Source organism: Eumetopias jubatus, unplaced genomic scaffold, assembly GCF_037043125.1.
Source record: "Eumetopias jubatus isolate StellerSeaLion01/CBP00866 unplaced genomic scaffold, mEumJub1_p1.0 scaffold_1, whole genome shotgun sequence".
Classification (NCBI taxonomy): domain Eukaryota; kingdom Metazoa; phylum Chordata; class Mammalia; order Carnivora; family Otariidae; genus Eumetopias; species Eumetopias jubatus.
Window position 1 is genome coordinate 156,233,132 of NW_028274807.1, and position 19,106 is coordinate 156,252,237.

Genomic DNA, 19,106 nt, shown 5'->3' on the forward strand with positions numbered 1-19,106 from the left:
ACACAGGCAGCAACCTCTTCAACCTCAGCCACAGCAACTTCTTCCTAGAAACATCGCCAAAGGCAAGGGAAGCCAGGGCAAAAATGAACTATTGGGATTTCATCAAGATAAAAAGCTTTTGCACAGCAAAAGAAACAGTCCACAAAACCAAAAGACAACTGACAGAGTGGGAGAAAATATTTGCAAATGACATATCAGATAAAGGGCTAGTATCCAAAATCTATAAAGAACTTCTCAAACTCAACACCCAAAGAACAAATAATCCAATCAAGAAATGGGCAGAAGACATGAACAGACATTTTTCCAAAGAAGACATCCAAATGGCCAACAGACACATGAAAAAGTGCTCAACATCACTCGGCATCAGGGAAATCCAAATCAAAACCTCAATCATATACCACCTCACACCAGTCAGAATGGCTAGAATTAGCAAGTCAGGAAACGCCAATGTTGGCAGGGATGTGGAGAAAGGGGAACCCTCCTACACTGTTGGTGGGAATGCAAGCTGGTGCAACCCCTCTGGAAAACAGTATGGAGGTACCTCAAACAGTTGAAAATAGAGCTACCATCCGATCCAGCAATTGTACTACTCGGTATTTACCCCAAAGATACAAATGTAGGAATCCGAAAGGGTACGTGCACCCCAATGTTTATAGCAGCAATGTCCACAATAGCCAAACTGTGGAAAGAGCCAAAGTGTCCATCGACAGATGAAGGGATAAAGAAGATGTGGTATATATACACAATGGAATATTATGCAGCCATCAAAAGGAATGAGATCTTGCCATTTGCAAAAACGTGGATGGAACTGGAGGGTGTTATGCTGAGTGAAATAAGTCAATCAGAGAAAGACATGTATCATATGACCTCACTGATATGAGGAATTCTTAATCTCAGGAAACAAACTGAGGGTTGCTGGAGTGGTGGGGGGTGGGAGGGATGGGGTGGCTGGGTGATAGACATTGGGGAGGGTATGTGCTATGATGCGCACTGTGAATTGTACAAGACTGATGAATCACGGATCTGTACTTCTGAAACAAATAATGCAATATATGTTAAGAAAAAAAAAGAAGAAGAAGATAGCAGGAGGGGAACAATAAAGGGGAGTAAGTCGGAGGGGGAGACGAACCATGAGAGACGATGGACTCTGAAAAACAAACTGAGGGTTCTAGAGGGGAGGGTTTGGGGGGATGGGTTAGCCTGGTGATGGGTATTAAAGAGGGCACATTCTGCGTGGAGCACTGGGTGTTATGCACAAACAATAAATCATGGAACACTACATCAAAAACTAATGATGTAATGTATAGTGATTAACATAACAATAAAAATTATTTAAAAAATTTCCCAGTTCTGTAATTACCCAATCTCAGTCATATCCCAGTCTGGTTCTGTTGTGGGCTCTGTTTCTTCAAACTCTGTTGTGTTTGCCTTTTAACATGCTTTGTAATGTTTGGTGGAAATCTGGACATAATGTACTGAGCAAAAACTAATGAAGTAAATTTTCCTTTAATGTGAGTTATTTTATGTTCTGGGAGTTATTCCCATGTTCACTGTTTGCTGTGAGCCATAATGTTTGAAGCTATAAATTCCTCTGAGGTGCTTTTTATTTTGCAGGAGGTTTTTGTTGCTTGTCCCTACTGTTTGCTTTGGGTTTTCCATGATAGTTATTCTTCAGTAAAATCTGAGAGTTGACATTCTTTCACTTGAAATCATGTCTTGATAACCAGAGCCACATTAATGCAGTGGAAAAGTAGGGGAAGTGTTGTGTAGTTGTATGATTAGATCTCAAGGGTTTTAGTGAAAGTATGTCTCTGGGACTTGGCCTTTACAAGTGCTTCTCAGACTTTTGTTCCCATTAGCTAAGACAATAGAAGGAGCTGGAGTTGGGTCCCTTCCTCTACATAGAAACCTGGAGGGGTCTAGATTTGGGGATTTCCTTTCTCCAGGTCAGTTATGCTCTGATCAAACCCAAAGTGGTTGCTCTGCTAACACAATTTCCCTTGAGGGAAGGCTTCTTTAAGGAGAACAGAAGGCTCTGGGTGTGTTTCAGATGGTTGCTTCTCTTCTCTTCCAGATGGAAGTTGAACAACTTTTCCTTGACCTTTATTGTGACAATGTTGTAGGGCTACTTGAGGTAAGTCACAGAAGTGTGGAGGCCCCCACCAGAATTACCCCCCTGGAGATTTTCACTTTCCAACCATGCTCATGGAGCCTCCAGAGATTCTTCAGTCATTTGCAGCCCAGATCCTAGCTCCTCCAGACTCTTGTGCTTCTGAGTCTGTGACTCTTCTGTATTCATCTGTCTCTCATTTTTGTGGTGGCAGTTTGCCTTGAGATCTCAGTTCTCTGATGGATTTTTGAGGACTTGTTGATTTTCAGCTTGCTCAGCATTTCTCTTGTTGCAGTGACAGGAGTTATGATGTCTAAGCTCCATACATATCAGACCACAAACTCGAAGACTATTAATCTTTAATAAAAAGTAACCTTAGCTTGCTTCCTCTGCAAATAGCTTCCCTTTCATGCCCTATTGTTGGAAAAAGGAGGAGGTGTAATGAGGGAATCCCTCTGGGTTTTAAAATGGGATGTCAGGAGTTGCTCAGGGATATGTTACATCCTATAATGAAATCCTGCCTTGTTTTTCCCAGCTCAGCAGCTGTAAAGCCAGGCCCATGTTCCTTAGGTAAGATACTTATGTACATGATCTGCCTGGGATGATAAAGCAAAAAGTTAAAACAAAAATGACTATGTTAGACAAGATGAAATGTATGGAGTGTGATAGGGATGTCCAGCCTGCTCCAGGTCAGAGAGGTGTTTGAGCAGCAACAGTTCCAACAGGCAGGGATGAATCTCCCTGTGTATACCTCCCCTGGGACCCATGTTATCCTGGGCTGCATCCTTAAACCCAAAACACACTGTCATATGCAGTTGTCAGTCCTTCTAGCCATCAAGGTGTGCTACTCTCTCTACCCTGTTAGCTGGGCCATAGGAAATTTGAAACAGATCCAGTCCCCATGTCACCCCTTATCCAAATCTGTGCTTTTCCACACTTGGTCTACAGAGCATAGGCGTATGAAAATTATGCAGAGGAACAGGTACAACGTTTTATGGTAAGTTCTGGAGAAGACACAAGGGTTCTGGGTAGAAAATAGGGAGAGGGGAGGAGACAAACAGGCAGAAGGAGTCCTGCCACATCCAAATCTGGAGGAAAATGGGACATGAGCACTTCCATCTTCTTTGGAGGACTGTGACCACGGGGATTGAACAACAGCCTTAAACCACCCAACTTTGGGGAAAATTGCAGGGCAGGGAATGGGGTTGGAATGCTGTATCTGTAGGCACTCAGTTGGCTCCAGGATTACAAAGGTCAGGACTAGATATTCATTTCCCATCTAAACAGGGCCCACACATGGTCCAGCCTGGGAGGAAGATGGACATAGGCCAGTCTCGATGAAGCTATTCCCTGAGGCCAAGCATTTGCCTCCCAAAGAACAAGATCCAACCCTGAAGGAAAACATGGTCAATGGCTCAGAGGTTTTTACTCTAACAAGCCCAGGATAGGGATGAGGGATCCTCTTGGTGAGGCTGTTTCTCATTATGTCCACCACAGAGGTAGGACTGCTAGGAGTAGAGACCCAGGAAAACACCTCGCCTAAAGGCAGCCAGGCAGGCCACGGTGCTGGGCCCTCAGCGGTAGCTTTGACATGACTATCCCCTGGGCATGTGACTTGAGGGGCAGTTGTGTCTCCAAACACAGTGGTGTTTATGGGGTTGACCTTGGTGTCAGAGGCTGGCTGAGGAGCCATTATACATGGAACATACAAAAGTGTGAATTGACTGTGTTATCCATAAGGCTTCTGGTCAACAAATTTAACAATAGTTAGGTTTTGGGGGAGTCAAAATGTGGATATGTGGATTTTCTTTTTACATCAGGGTCACTGTCCCTAACCCCTGCATTATTCAAGAATCAACTGTATATGCAGAACCATTTCTCATCATCTCCATCATTTCTAAGCTAATCCAAGCCACCATCATTTCTCATCTGGAGTACTGCAATAACCTCTTAATCTCCCTGCTTCTACTCTCACCCACCTTCAGACTGTTCTCAACAGAGCAGCCAGAGCAAATTTTTAAAATGTTATGTCATCGATTGAAACTTCCCATATGTGGTTTTTGTCAGAATGACCAGGGACTATGAGCAAGAAATTCACAGAATTTTTAGAACAAGTTTTTTGGCTTCTTTTGAATCCAATAGTTAATAAATTTTGGATATGTGGGAAGAAAAGAAAAAGGTAAGATCATGTCACTCTTCAGTTCCAAAACTCTCCAATATTATTACTGACACATCCAAAGCCCTTATGGTCTATAAGGTCTGAAATGTGCCCTCCCACCTCCCTCCTGATTCAAGGACTTCACTCCTGATGTTCCCTCTGTTAGGAATACTCTTCCCCCAGATGTATTTATCATTGCATCCCCTGACTTGAAAGTAAGCCTTATGAGGCAGCGAGTTCATTTTCTTCACTACCTCATCTGCAGTGTCTAAAACAGTGACATACTAGGCACCCCATACGTATTTTCATATGCTACCAGTAATCGGGAACTGATCCTGGCTTTGAGGCTGAAAGGCGCGGGATTTGTGGAAGGAAAGATGACTTTTCTGGAGCAGGGAATGTGACTTCAGGGAGCCTCTCAGATGGAGAAAGGCAGCCTGGCCGCCTAGTTGGTTCCTCTTCCCGCCCTAACCACGTCTCCTTCCCAGGCTCTACCCCTTCTAGAGCCCTCTAGAGTTAATTGGAGGAACTCTCCAAGCCCTTTCATCCTCCCAGTCAAAGGTAGGGCAAATACTCTGCGGGAGGCGGGGTCGGAGGTCCCGCGAAGCCGGCGGACTGCTGAAGGGGCGGGAGGATCGAACCTCCAGGGCACAGAGAGGCCAAAACCTCCAGATGCCTAGAAGGGCCGGAGGGTAAGATTGAGAGTTAGTGGGGAGTCAGTGACGCAGTTCCTTCTCCGCTGTGTTCCAAGATGTGGGCCGGGCGCTCTCGGTGAGGGGTATGTGGCAGCCTGGCGTGGGGGTTCGGTCCGTGTTCTGGGAGAGGGTGGGCAACACTGGCTGGGACCCAGACCTGCTTCAACGCAGCCCGCTGCGGCGACGGGGAGGAGATCTCTCTAGGGGTAGTTGAGGGCCTCTTCCTCACCTCGTTTGGTGCTGTCTCTTTGTCTGGGGTCTCGTCTCCCACACAGCGTAGCTGCTTGCTCTGACAGGGCTGATAATGGTTATAGAACTTTGTCATTCCCGCTCCTAGCCAGCAGGCCATCCTGGTAATAGCAGTCCAGATCCCAGCCACGCTCAAAGGACTCCACAACCCCGATTTGAATCGGATCACCAGTCTAATCCCAGCGGTGTTCCCCGTGAGGAACAGAGTTTTGCAGGAGATTACTCATTCATTCATTCGTTCATTCAATACTTATTGAGCATCTACCAAAAAGTGCTATGTCCTGAGGTTACAGTGTGGACAAAGAAGAGGTATTTTCTTGTAGGGAAGAAATGGAACAAGCTTGAAGGGCTAGAAGCCCAGTCTGGGAATCTGGAGGGGTTGAAAACACAAAACGGATTTTGAGGGCAAGTAATCCTAAGAACTAGGTAATCGTTAAAAATAAAGAAACAAGAAAACATTCACCTTTTATCCTCCTTTTAAAGACTTAGGTTTTCCTCTCTAAAGATACTTGACTCAAAAAGTCCCCTTCTCATCTCCCTGCTGGAAACTTTGGCTGGAAAGCAGGATTGCAGTTGGAATGCATTTTGCAGTTAGAGAAGACTATGGAGACTTTTAGGTATCAAACAGAACAGGTGAAAAGGAGCAGCTGTAGTTTAATGGAATGAGGATTACCTTCAGACACAGAAGATTTGTCTCCCACCAGCTATACGACCTTTGGCAAGTCATTCAATCTCTGGGAGCTGCATTTCCTCATCTTCAGAATGGGAATTCATCCTTACTGCTCACAGTTCCTTAGGAAAGGAAGTTGCCCAGGGATGGGACACTGCCCTGAGTGTCTGCTTGGAGTTGAGCTCTCAGAGAATTCAATCATTTCTATCTGTTTACAGTGATACAACACTCCATTAAGAACTTCCTCACCAAACCCAAGGAAGAGATCAGGCAAGATTTGTGCTGGGCACATCCTTTGGAGTGAGGCTGTGCTGGGCAGGTGAGATCTATACCGTGAAATTAGTTATCTGGGGACAGGAATCCTGCTGACTAGAGGAAGGGGACCATGGCTGAAAGGGAGCATTTCTGGATGGCTATTTATTGAGGAGGAGAGAAGCAGAGAAGAGGGAGTGGGGCCTCTGGACCTTGAGGAGTACATTTTGGGGATGGGAGGAAAGGTAATATAGTTGAACTCAAATTTGGGTGTCAGGAGACTTGGATTTGAGTTGCAGCTTTCTTCTAAGTTTGGGGGTTTCCCCATCACTACATTTTGATAGAAGACACTGGGAGAGCTGGGTGATTCCTTCCAGCTCTGACATTCTGAGAATTTCTGAGTAGTTAGATGGTCAGTATAGAATTGGGGGCCTGTTGGATGGCCCTGTTGAGACAGCATTGCCAAGATTGTAAATATACTGTCATGGTGTTCAGACAATATGAAGTACAAAAAGGATGAACAAGTGGAAGAGGGATGGTGGTGGTCATTGTGTGAAGAATGCAGTTCTTATCATCCCTGCACCCAGATAGAATTAGAATCTTGAACTTGTTTAACATTTCAAATCACAAAACATTTACTGAGCCCTCTTTGTGCTAGGTACTTTGTGGAATTCCACCCATGAATACCATGGGCCTTGCTCTCAGGGACTTAGAGCTTAATGTGTACTTGTGAGGAGGAGTGACACAGACATACACCCAATTAATTCTAGTATAAGGCAACTCTAGTTTATATTACAGACTTGTTATGGTGTTTTTTTGAAGTACAGGAATTTCTGTATGGTCAAATCTATCTGCTTTTGTTATGATGTCAGGCTTTGTTTTATGCTTAAGGCATAGGCCTTTTGCTTCCTGAGACCAAGTAGTCCCCTGATATTTTCTCCCAGTTTTTTTTTTCTTTCAATTTTTTATATTTCATTCATCTGTCTTCTCTGGAATTTTTCAGGTATTCCCTCTTACTCCTCACTCCGTGACAGCTAATCAGTAACCAAGGACCATGTGACTACTGCTCACAGAAACCTGAACAGGCAGGTGCTACTGGTGAGTTAAAGGAATACAACCTCCCGAGGTAAAACCTCTTTCTCTTTCTGGGAATAGAACTCTGCCCTTTGTGAGTTTCTCACAGCCTGAAGTGAATGGTGGTCCTAAGATCAGAACACTCACCCATCAGTCTCAGGGATTTGTAGGTCAGAGATTTGGGGGGCTTCGTTTGTTCTCATCCATTTGGCAGTTGTCTCTGAGATTATGCTTTTATTCACAGTTGCTTGGATCTCTTTTAGTGTCCTACTGGCCCTGTCCCTCCTTTTGCTTCTCCAGCCAGGAGTTCACCTTTCTCCTAGTGCCTAGGAATTTTTTCAGGTTTTCTGAGGGAATTTCCCATCCAGTCAGGCAGAGGACAAATCGTTAGGTTTCTTTTTGACCAACGTCTCCTCAGACTGGCCCTCCCTGATTTTCTGATAAGTCTTGCTTCCTTCTCAGGTCCCCTAGAACCACCTTGGGCTTCCTTATGGCACATCCTTGTGCATTTCTCTTTCTCCGTTCCTGCTCTTCTAACCAAAATCTCTATCTCAGTGAGCTTCCTTTGTCCCCTCCATCTTATTCTCAAATTTGCATTCCTGACATATTCTTCCTCTTCTCATCTAAAGTATTTTCCTACATCTTAATCTTTCTTAGGGACATTACCATTGTTGATATTCAGACCTGGATCTGATAACCTTGAATTCTTTCTTTTAGTCATCCTCTGTGTCCAATCTGATACAATTGTATGCTTTCCTGGAAATTGCTGCATTTCATTGTTCTCTTTCCTATCATCCCGGATTAGGGTCTCACTATCTCATTCATTTGTTCAGTCATTCACAAACATTTATCGGATACTTAGAAAGTGGCAGACCCTCTAATGGTCACCCATACTGCATTCCTAAAGTTGTCTCCCAACTCATTTCCCTTCCTCCATTTTTTTTTTCACCTCTAATCCATCTGGGCTAATTTTCCTAAATCATTTCATGTTTAATTGAAGTATAATTGATATACAATATTATACCCTAAAGCGTTCTTTTCCTAACACCACTTTTAGGCAGGATGATATAAAATATATTGCCCAGACTGGAATATTTTTGTGAGTTAAGGGAACCACTATTAATAATGATGCTAGAAACTGTATTCTTGACAAGTGAGAGTGAGAGAGGAGAACGAGGTAGAAAAAAAAATGTAGAGTGGGGAAAGAAAATGAGGATGGCTTGTTACCCATTGACCATTAAATTATATTGATATGTGCCCCATAATTTCAGTGTTCTGGCTCATATCATTTCAGGCAACTTAATTCTTACATTTGTTCATTCAAAAAAAATTTTTTGGTGCCTGCTGTATGCTTGGAACTGTGCTAGATGCTGGGAAGACAAAGGTAAACAAAATGAATAAAAGCCCCACCATCATGAAGCTACGTGATAGTGTAATCGCCCACTTATTTCTGAGTACACTGGCCCTGTGCAACCTTCATTTTTTTTTGCCTCCCCCTCCCCCATAAGCTTCTTTTTGAGGAAACAATTCCTTCATGTTCTGGGGCTCAGCCAAAGGTTTTCCTTCTTAAAGCACCTCTCCCCGAGCATTCCTCGCCCCAGTAATTGTTCCCTTCCCTAGCACCCTTCACCTCCTGATTGGGTACTTTGTAAATCTTAATTTGGTCTCCTCATTTTTCACCATTTACTCCACTGTAAGCTCCTGAAAGGTAGATGTGATATTTCATGCTTCTATTAGTGTGCTCAGGCTGCCATAACAAAATCCCAGACTGGGCAGCGTAAACAACAGATACTCCTTTTCTCACAGTTCTGGAGCCTAGAAGTCCAAGATCAAGGTGATCACCTGATTCAGTTTCTGGTGAGGACTGTCTTCCTGGCTAATAGATGGCCACCTTCTTGTTGTGTGCTCATATGGCTATCCTCAGTTTGTTGGGGGGTGGGGAGGCAGGAGTGGAAGCAAAAGTGAGCTCTCTTCTGTCTTATAAGGACACACTAATCCTATCAGATCAAGCCCTTATGATCTCATTTAACCTTAATTACCTCCTTAAAGGTCACATCTTCAAATACAGTCACATTGGGGGTTAGAACTTCAACATATGAATTTGGGGGGGACACATTCAGTATGTAACAATGCTTTATTTTATCATGTCCAATAATGGTATTTATTGCTTTTTGACGGAGCCATGTAAATACCTGGCTATTAACAGTTTCCACAGACACCTCTTTCTTGAAAGCCACAATACTGATCTTTACCGTAGCAGCTTTTAACAATAGAATAGTTACTACAGTAGCTAGCTAAGACGATTTAGATCAGTTATGCCTAGAAATGAGACATGCTGGAGTTGGCTTCAAGGCATTGTCTCATTCTGAATCTCTAAAATGTTTTGTTCTAGTAATTATGGGGATCCTCTAAAGTAATTTCCCAACTTTTCATAAGAAATACTATAAAAAGAATTAAAAAATAATACAAGTTAGCAGAAGACAATTTGCTAGCAAAATGAGAGGCCTCTATCATATTAATTATATAAACTTACCCAGCTGTTCATCCATCCATTCATTCATACCACAAATAGTTATTTTCTACTTTTCTCTAATAATGCTTTTTAAAATTTTCCCTGTTAGATCCAAAACAGAATGTATGGAGTAGAACACTCAATAATTACTACTTTAAGACATGTATGAAGAAAAGAGTTTCAGAGAAGATTACACATGGAAAAGAAACTCAGAACCATCAACTTTCTCAGAGAACTCTGGAAATGGCTTCATTTACTGTTCTACTCTGCTCTGCAGGCACCTGGCTTCTCACTGAGTTTCTTCCTCTTTGATTAGGAGAGGTAGCAACAGCTGGATGTGAGTGTGCTTCAGGATCCTGGCAAGAATCCACCCCCCTGCCACCATTTTCTCTGCCTCCCCTTTTTATCTTGAGCACAGATTTGTATATATGTGTCCCTGTATGGCATCAGTGGCACCTGTATTCCTGAAATATGAACTCTAACCTCAGTTGGAAGCTCTCTTCCTTTCTTGCTGGTCTTGAGCACTCACCATTGGACATGTTCCTCCTTCAGAGTGTGACTCAGCTTATGAAAAGCTTTGAGACAGTGGAAACTGGTCAGACTTTTTTGAAAAGCAATAGGCAGTACTGCAAAAAAATTTCATTCCCTCTGACCCAGTAACTCCTTTGTGGAACTTTTATCCTAGGGATATATTTCATTAGGAAGAAAACTTTGCATAAAGTAATCATGATAGCATTATTGAAGTGGTTAAACTGCAGGGAGCAACAAAAACATCTAACACTAGCAAAATTGTAGGTAAATCATAATGAATTCAATTGGTAGTGTATTATATAATCATAAAATGATCTTATGATGATGAAATAGCAATGTGGAAAATTACATATGGTAGGATGCAAAATTATATCTACCGTATATTTGTAACCGTATATACTATAAATATGGACAAGTTTGAAGAGGAACATAGTAAAAAAACATTAATTATGTGTTAATATCATGGAGTCATCTTTCTGTTTTCTTTTATGATTGCAATCCCTTTCTGTATATCCCAAGTTTCATGTCAAACCCGTTGGGAAGTTCCTGCTCATTCCTGACATCAGTGTCATGTATTGGCCCGTTTTGGTTGTGCTGTCTCCTACTTTCACCCTTTTGCCAATGTTAGATACTTTACCATTCTACCATGCAAGGTCTTATCAGAGCATGGCCTTACCCTGCCATGCTTTAGCTAGCCCTGTTCCCCAGCTCAGCCTCTCAGGTTTGCACAGTAGATTGGGTGATAGCTTGTCAGAGTGATAGCTTGGTGGGAAGCAGACAGACTGTTCTTCTAGTACCAGAGCCTACTGGAGCCTAGTCACACCATAGCCTATTCTGTAGGGACTGCTCTGTAGCTGGATCCAGCTGCATGTGCTCAGTCTGTCTGAATAGGTCAGCAAGAACTAAAAGCCAAACTGTTTTGAAGAGCTACTGAACTAAGGATCTTTCATTTCATTTTTTCTAGGGACCAGATGAGGAGTTTGATGGCTCCAATTCTGGGAGTAGAGTGTGAGACAGGAGGAAACCTGGGTGGATTTTATATTACTCATTGCTTATCCTGATGCTGGACCTGTTGGGTTCCCCTCCTATCTTTCCATAAGCCTTTACCTTGGCCTCTGGGTCTACCCTCATTTTTCTCATCTCATTTTTGATCAGTTCCCTCTGTCTTTGAACACTTCCTCTTCCATGTGAGACCTTGTGGTGTACCACATCTTGTTATCTTTGGATAGAGAATAGGTGACATGTGCAATTTCTGTTTCTTCTGTCAGATGGTGGAACTGGGACTGAGGAGGTGTTGATTCCAAAGTATCATTCCTGAAAAATCAGGATCTCACACTTTCAAGAGAACTCCACAGAGGTGATGCCAGGGAAGTCAAAATTTAGAAAGCTCCTCTGAAGAGAAAGAGAAGATTCAACAGGCCACTGTGATGCTTCAAGCAAAGCAATATGAGAAAGACAAGAAGCTTCAGGCATAAGACAGTTAAAGACAATAAAACACTTACAGAAGTGAGTGAGCAAGAATCTGAAAAAGATGGTAGTCAGTGCTTGGATCCTGCAACAAACATGAGAGTTCAGGCTGAAAAGAAACAGTATGTATGTACTGAGTGTGGGAAAGCCTTTAGTCAGAGTGCAAATCTTACAGTACATGAAAGAATACACACAGGAGAGAAACCCTATAAGTGTAAGGAGTGTGGAAAAGCCTTCAGTCATAGCTCCAACCTTGTTGTTCATCGAAGAATCCACACTGGACTGAAGCCCTACACATGCAGTGAATGTGGGAAATCTTTCAGTGGTAAGTCACACCTCATTCGGCACCAGGGAATCCATAGTGGGGAGAAAACTTATGAATGTAAGGAGTGTGGGAAAGCCTTTAGTCGGAGTTCAGGTCTTATTTCACATCATAGAGTTCACACTGGAGAAAAGCCTTACACTTGTATCGAGTGTGGGAAAGCCTTTAGCCGTAGTTCAAACCTTACTCAACATCAAAGAATGCACAAAGGAAAAAAAGTTTACAAATGTAAGGAGTGTGGGAAAACATGTGTTTCTAATACAAAGATTATGGACCATCAGAGAATTCACACAGGGGAGAAGCCTTACGAGTGTGATGAGTGTGGAAAAGCTTTCATTTTAAGGAAGACCCTTAGTGAACATCAGAGACTTCACCGTAGAGAGAAACCTTACAAATGTAATGAATGTGGGAAAGCTTTTACTTCTAACCGAAACCTTGTTGATCATCAGAGAGTTCACACTGGAGAGAAACCCTATAAATGTAACGAATGTGGAAAAACCTTCAGGCAGACCTCTCAAGTTATTCTACATTTGAGAACGCACACTAAGGAGAAACCCTATAAATGTAGTGAGTGTGGGAAAGCCTATCGTTATAGCTCACAACTTCTTCAACACCAGAGAAAACATAATGAGGAGAAAGAAACATCATAAATAACATATATTGTCGTTTGTAGGCCTAATTGCTACTTTCTGGAAAAACAATTTTTCATTGTTCTCAACCTTAATTCAATTTCTAAGACTCCATACAGGGAAAGTAACCAGAAGCAGACAAAGATTAACAGAGGGATATTCATGCTAGCATCATATATAACTGAAGGAAGAGAACTAGATTTTCAGTAGTATAGGGTTTAAATGAATGATAGTCTATCTACATGATGGTTTTGCAGCCATTATAAACATTCTTAAAGAATATTTAATGTCATGGGGAAAATTATTTGTATGAAATGGAAGATAAAAAACAAATTTGATCCAAATTTTTAAACATTTACCTATAGGAGAAAAATGGGAATGAAATAATACCAAACCAAAACGTTGACAGTGATTATCATTGGGTGATAGGATTATAGGTGATTTCTATTTTCTTTATACTTTTCTATGCTTCTTAGATTTTCTACAAGAATGTAGTACTTTTATATTCAGGAAAGAAATACAGTATTTTTTAAATGCAGTGAGTATGTGCTCATTTTCACTCAGCAGTGTTATGCAAGTCATGTAGAACATGGACCCTAAACTCATGGGATTCCACCCTAATACTGGCAGTTGGTAGCAGTGGGAGCATGAGCAAGTCATTTCCTTTTAGAGCCTGTTTCCTGTTTATTAAATAATAAACACCAGTCGTTGGTCTTTTGCAGTTTTAAAATAAGCTGACTTTTTTTTAACTCTTAGGTTAAAAGAAAAACAAAAATTTATTGCATTCTTCTTTCCCACAGTTGTAGAAGGCAGGTAATAGAGACTTCATCTTTTCAATATATATCTATAAAACCAGAAATAATAACCCCTTATGAAACTGAAACAATTGCAGCTGCATAACCTGTAAAGATGTCAGCATAATCTAAAATGAGGGGAAGACTCTGCCTTCTCATGTACAGTTTAGTAGCTTAAAGTGTGAACTTTGGGATCAGAGATACGTCTTCTGATCCCAGATCTGCCACACATTAGCTTGTCAGTTTTGGACAAGTCACTTAACTGTGCTGAGCCTTAGACTTATCTGTAAAAAGGGAATAATGACCTACCTAACAGGGTTGTGAGGATTTAATGAGATAATGCCTGGATTGTGTGACAAAGCTGGCCCATAGTAAATGAAAATAGCTCAAGTATGGGACATTGGAGCAGTGTTTCTAAACTCTCAGAGTGATTCAGGAAAAGTTTTACCTAAGGTAGCATTTAGGACATTTTCAGGTGTAATGAACACAATATCAAGTGCTAGTAGCTAAAACCTTAAGAACATTGATTGCTTACTTATGGGGAAGTCTAGAGGTACACACTTCCAGATTTGGTTTGGCAACTGAGCAATTCATCAAACTTAAGTCTTAACTCCCTAATTTTCAGCATATAGGCTTTCATTTTTTGCAGCCTCCCAGTTGTCAGATGTTGGCCATAACTGGAAGCTCTTAACTGCAAGCTCTTCTCTTCACACAACTCTTTCAGAATCAGGAAGTGAGGAAAGGAGCTGAGGCTTTCTGATCTGTTTGCTTTCTCCCTTTTATCATTGAGGAAGCCTTTCTCTGGAGAAGGGAGGGATGCTGTGCAGTCAGGACTGCAGGTGCTCACTTGCTTCCTCTGCCTTTCTTTATGTCCAGCCCTTTGAGAAGGCTTTAACCCATTTCAACCAGTGTTTTAAACTTCTAAGTCCTTAGCTCAAAATATATCTGGGTACACTTAGAATCTGCCCATTCTTTTTTTTTTAAGATTTTATTTTTATTTATTTGACAGAGAGAGAGCCAGAGAGGGAACACAAGCAAGGGGAGTGGGAGAGGGAGAAGCAGGCTTCCCGCAGAGCAGGGAGCCCGATACAGGGCTCAATCCCAGAACCCTGGAATCATGACCAGAGTCGAAGGCAGATGTCCAACGACAGCCACCCAGGCGCCCCAGAATCTGCCCATTCTTTTTTTTTTTTTTTTTTTTTGCGAGAGAGAGAATGAGAGACAGCATGAGAGGGAGGAGGGTCAGAGGGAGAAGCAGACTCCCCGCCGAGCAGGGAGCCCAATGTGGGACTCGATCCCGGGACTCCAGGATCATGACCCGAGCCGAAGGCAGTCGTCCAACCAACTGAGCCACCCAGGCGCCCCGAATCTGCCCATTCTTAAACGCAGTCACTTCTCTTTTCCTAAGCCTAATGCCATTTGTCTTATGCATGTAGTGATTATTGTTATGCCATTCAATTCTTACAACATTTGTACAAGAAAATTGAGTCTCAGTGAGATTAGGTGACTGACTAGTTAGTGATTGGAGCCAGGATTTGAACTCAGATCCAAGTTTTAAATCCATGCTTTCTTCTTTATACCAAAGTGCCTCTGCCCATCATGGCAGTTCTATATGTGAGTGGGAGTCCAGTTGGGACTTTCTTGAGTAGACACCTCTATGAAAAGCAATTGTATCTGGATAATTATTTGATCATGGTTTCATAAGGAAGATACTATATCTTCTCTGAGTTCTATTTACAGCTTATCTCTGTACCTTGTAATTTAGTTTTAAGGATTATATATTTCTTCCTTGCTGTTACTAGAGACAAAGAAGCAGAAGGTTATGAAGGGTATAGTTGTGTGAAAAGGGATTGTTTGCTTTTGTCCTATTTCGACAGGATAGTGGCTTACATTCAATTTTGGGATGTAATTGTCCCTCTTTGTATGGTTATTCAAAAACCTTTGCAAGGTTTGGAGGTTAGTCCCTCTTTGTATAGTTATTCAAAACAAGGTTTGCTGCATTCAGGGATAGGACTATTGGGTAGGCACTTCCCCAAGAGTCTGGGTGGATACAAGGGTAGGGTAATCCACATGTGGCAGTGGGTTACACTACTGCAGTAAGGGTCCTTCCGTCATTTTTCCCTTGTCGCGTGTCATTTTGAAATTAAGGGAGGTGTTTGTAATTAGTATCCCATGCCTTTTGTCATGCCAGCCATCCTCACCTGCTGATTACCTATGTGGAGACTCCCCATGACTAGTGTCTACTGGTGGCCAAAACTAAGAAAATAGGCAGTTGCTTCTTGTATGCCTGTCAGAGGTTATTTTTTGAACATTTATTATTACCAAGCAGATTTGTTGATACTTCATAATACTAAGCAGATACTAAGCAGGTATTCTCTGACATTTTCCTATCACTGTCTCATAGTGTCTGAGATTTCTTTCAAATAGGCTTTCTTTTTCATCTTAAAAGATTTTTGTGATCTTCAAGAGTAAATACCTTCTGGAAGGATACTGTGTCTTCTCAAACCCAGCAATCTGAATATAGATCTTCACATATCTTGCCCCAGGCAAGGTAAGATAATAGACCTTCACCCATTTTCTAGGCTGATACTTGTCTTGAGCTGCAAGAGTAAATGCTGGTAAGTGGTCCCCATGTCCTTTCAGATAAATATTCTGCAATATAATTTAAACTGATTATCCACATTCCTCCAGGGACTTTTTCAACACTACCAGCTGTTAACCTCAGTCAGAGTTTAATTATGCAGTTCTTACCATACTTTCATCAAACTTAAGTCTTAACTCCATAATTTTCAGCATATTGGCTTTTCAAGATGCTCTCTGGATTCAGGGTCTCCTTATGTTTTTTCCAGCTTCCTGTGCTAATGGAAACCTGGTTGTTCCTTAATAGCAGTGCTTCCTCTGCAACCCCTCAATTGTTAGTCTCCCTCTACCCATTTACCTCTCTTTATTGCCATTTTTTCTATATTCTCCATCAAAAACCCAGTTCTTTTGAAATATATATCACTAGACTACTCTGTATTACCCATCCCTGTTTTTGTTATCTACTGGCTTCCTGTGTACTCACACTTACTCATTTATGTTTTTAGTACCCTGAATATTCTGGAGGAATATGAAGAGGCGATATTTTTAGCCATAGACATCCTGGTTATGTAGAATTGCTCTTGTGTGGAATAGAAATATATATGTCTCCTTTTAGTTGAGATAGTGTGAAATAAAATCTCATTTTATATAGCCTTGATTAAAGGGAAATATGAAAGGCAATGAATTCTGCATAGAGAGAAGAGTGTCTCCCTAGGTTTAGAGATATTTTTTATTGATGGTGTGTACTGTATTAATTCTTACTTGGAACTGAGAAGAAAATCAAAACCAAAAAGGACTTTAAATAGCTGAATAATTCTGTTGCATTTAAATCCCATAAGACTAAATTTCATTTTAGTTCTGTATCCTCAGTAACAGACTTCTTTTTTTTTATTTTTCCATTAAATATAAATAATTCCATTTAATATAAATAAATAAAATAGTATGCTTGTATTGTTAGATTGTTTTCAGAAACTAGAGTGTTTTTAATCACTTCTGATGTCATAAAACTTTTTGCAGGACATAGTTATAATTCCTCCAATAAATCTGTTATTATTGTTATAAATATCACTGAATTTTTTTTCTTGTTGCTTCCTTTGTTCAGAATGGGAAGAAAACAGTTCAGTTTGCTTTTCTTTAGGCAGCTCTTTTTGAAATGAAGTGATATGGCTTATTTCTGATTTAAACGCAACATGAAACTTGTTATTTTCATACTCCTACTACATAAATGAGAGCTCTCTAGCCAATAGAAAATGTCCTGTAATTTCCTTAGAGGACTTGTACAGCCGGTTATTGTCCCAGCTCTTTCTCTGGACCCATTTTTGTTTCAAATCTTTACTATTATATAGACCTCAGATGGCTATATAAAACCAGCCATGTTCCCTGACTTGTTTCTGCTCCAGAAAGTAGGTTTATGAGTGGTGTAAAGAAGATGGCGGACTCCTTTCTGGGCAACATAGATAAGGACCTGACTAGTTCCCACTCTTCCCACTGACCATTTAAATGCATATGGCACAATTCGACCACAGGGATTATAGACATGCAAAAGCTATAACCAGTCTCTGAAACTAAGACCAGTGGACTCCAGATTTGGGAACCACAAGAGGTAACAGCACACATACAGATCAATTTCTGAGGCCCACCAAATCTGGACCAGGGTCCAGGGATCTATATAAAACAATACTTTTGCAGTGGGAATTGAAGAAAATTTTTCATTAGGATCCTAGACTGTACATGACTACTGTGATGATTGTCCATTTTTTCCCTCAGAAGAGCCTATAAATTACAAAATTATTGAGACATACACTAAAGTTTGTATAATCATGACAAATTAGCAACCAGTTTACAGAGTATGAAATAAAATGCTGTCACATTTGCAGTGTTTGTTTTACCACAGAATTGAGCAGATATTCATATCTTTAAAAAAGGTATAATAGAACAGTACAGCAAACTAGATAATTGTAAAGCCCTTTGGCTACAAAACAACCTAGAAATTCTGGGTAAAATTTAAACATCCTTTTAAAGGACTTGAGAAGATGAAATAAATGCACAGAGCCTAAAATGAAGAGGAGGTGGAAGCCAGCAAGGTAAGTGGGTGGTGATACCTTGGGTGCTGTGAGGCAGTTTGGTGATATTGGTCACCAAGGGACATAGATTTTATCTGCTGCAAGGGCAGGATTTGAATCTGTGGGCTTGTAAGAGGTGGAGAATTGGAAGTGAGATTTCCACAAGAAGCCCAGATGTTAAAGGGCTATACCCTCAGTGAAAGCATGCATTAGAAAAAAGTCAACCAGGAGCAGAGGAGTACATCAAGGAAGGTTGTGAGATTTGTCATGGGCTCTCAGTGGCAAATAAAAGTCTCACTAATAATTATAGTCATGAGTCAATCTTAATGCTGTTACCTCTTGTGGTTCCCAAATCTGGAGTCCACTGGTCTTAGTTTCAGAGACTGGTTATAGCTTTTGCATGTCTATAATCCCTGTGGTCGAATTGTGCCATGTGCATTTAAATGGTCAGTGGGAAGAGTGGGAACTAGTCAGGTCCTTATCTATGTTGCCTAGAAAGGAGTCTGCCGTCTCCTTTACACCACTCATGAACCTTAAGGTTCAAATTTGGGAAACACTAAACCAAGAAAGTAATATAAAATTAGGTATGCACATTTGCAAGTATTCATGGAACAGTTATTTAAAACTTAACAAATTTTTTAAAAACTGAGTTATCTAGTTGTTTTAGTTTGAGCTTTTCAGGAAGTGTACATAGACAAAGGATAATATGCAGCAAATTTATTGGAGAGTGTTCTTGTGATAAATACCTATAGAGCAGGGAGAACACTAGATTAGTAGTAGGAGAAGTCATCTGAGTTGCTTCAAACTTGGTCAGACCGGGCTGTCCTTTCAGAACTGTGTAGACCAGAGGCGAGAGGTCTAGGCCCTTATACCCCTTCATCAATCAATCACTGAATACAAGCTCCATCACACCACCCAAAAGGGAACCATGATTTTGGGTGAGGTAGACTTCTTCAGTTGAGGATAGTTCCTGTAGAGAACTTACATTTGAGGGCTTTCA

General features: G+C 41.2%; 1 protein-coding gene across 1 annotated transcript; it reads left to right on the forward strand.

Annotated features, from left to right (window-relative positions):
• The first annotated feature begins 5,008 nt into the window (after window positions 1-5,008).
• ZNF660 (zinc finger protein 660) lies at window positions 5,009-13,397 on the forward strand. Its single transcript, XM_028107015.1, has 4 exons — window positions 5,009-5,046; window positions 6,101-6,201; window positions 7,138-7,232; window positions 11,520-13,397. The coding sequence occupies exon 4, from the start codon at window positions 11,698-11,700 to the stop codon at window positions 12,688-12,690; it is 993 nt and encodes a 330-aa protein (XP_027962816.1). The 5' UTR covers window positions 5,009-5,046; window positions 6,101-6,201; window positions 7,138-7,232; window positions 11,520-11,697; the 3' UTR covers window positions 12,691-13,397.
• The last annotated feature ends 5,709 nt before the right edge of the window (window positions 13,398-19,106 follow it).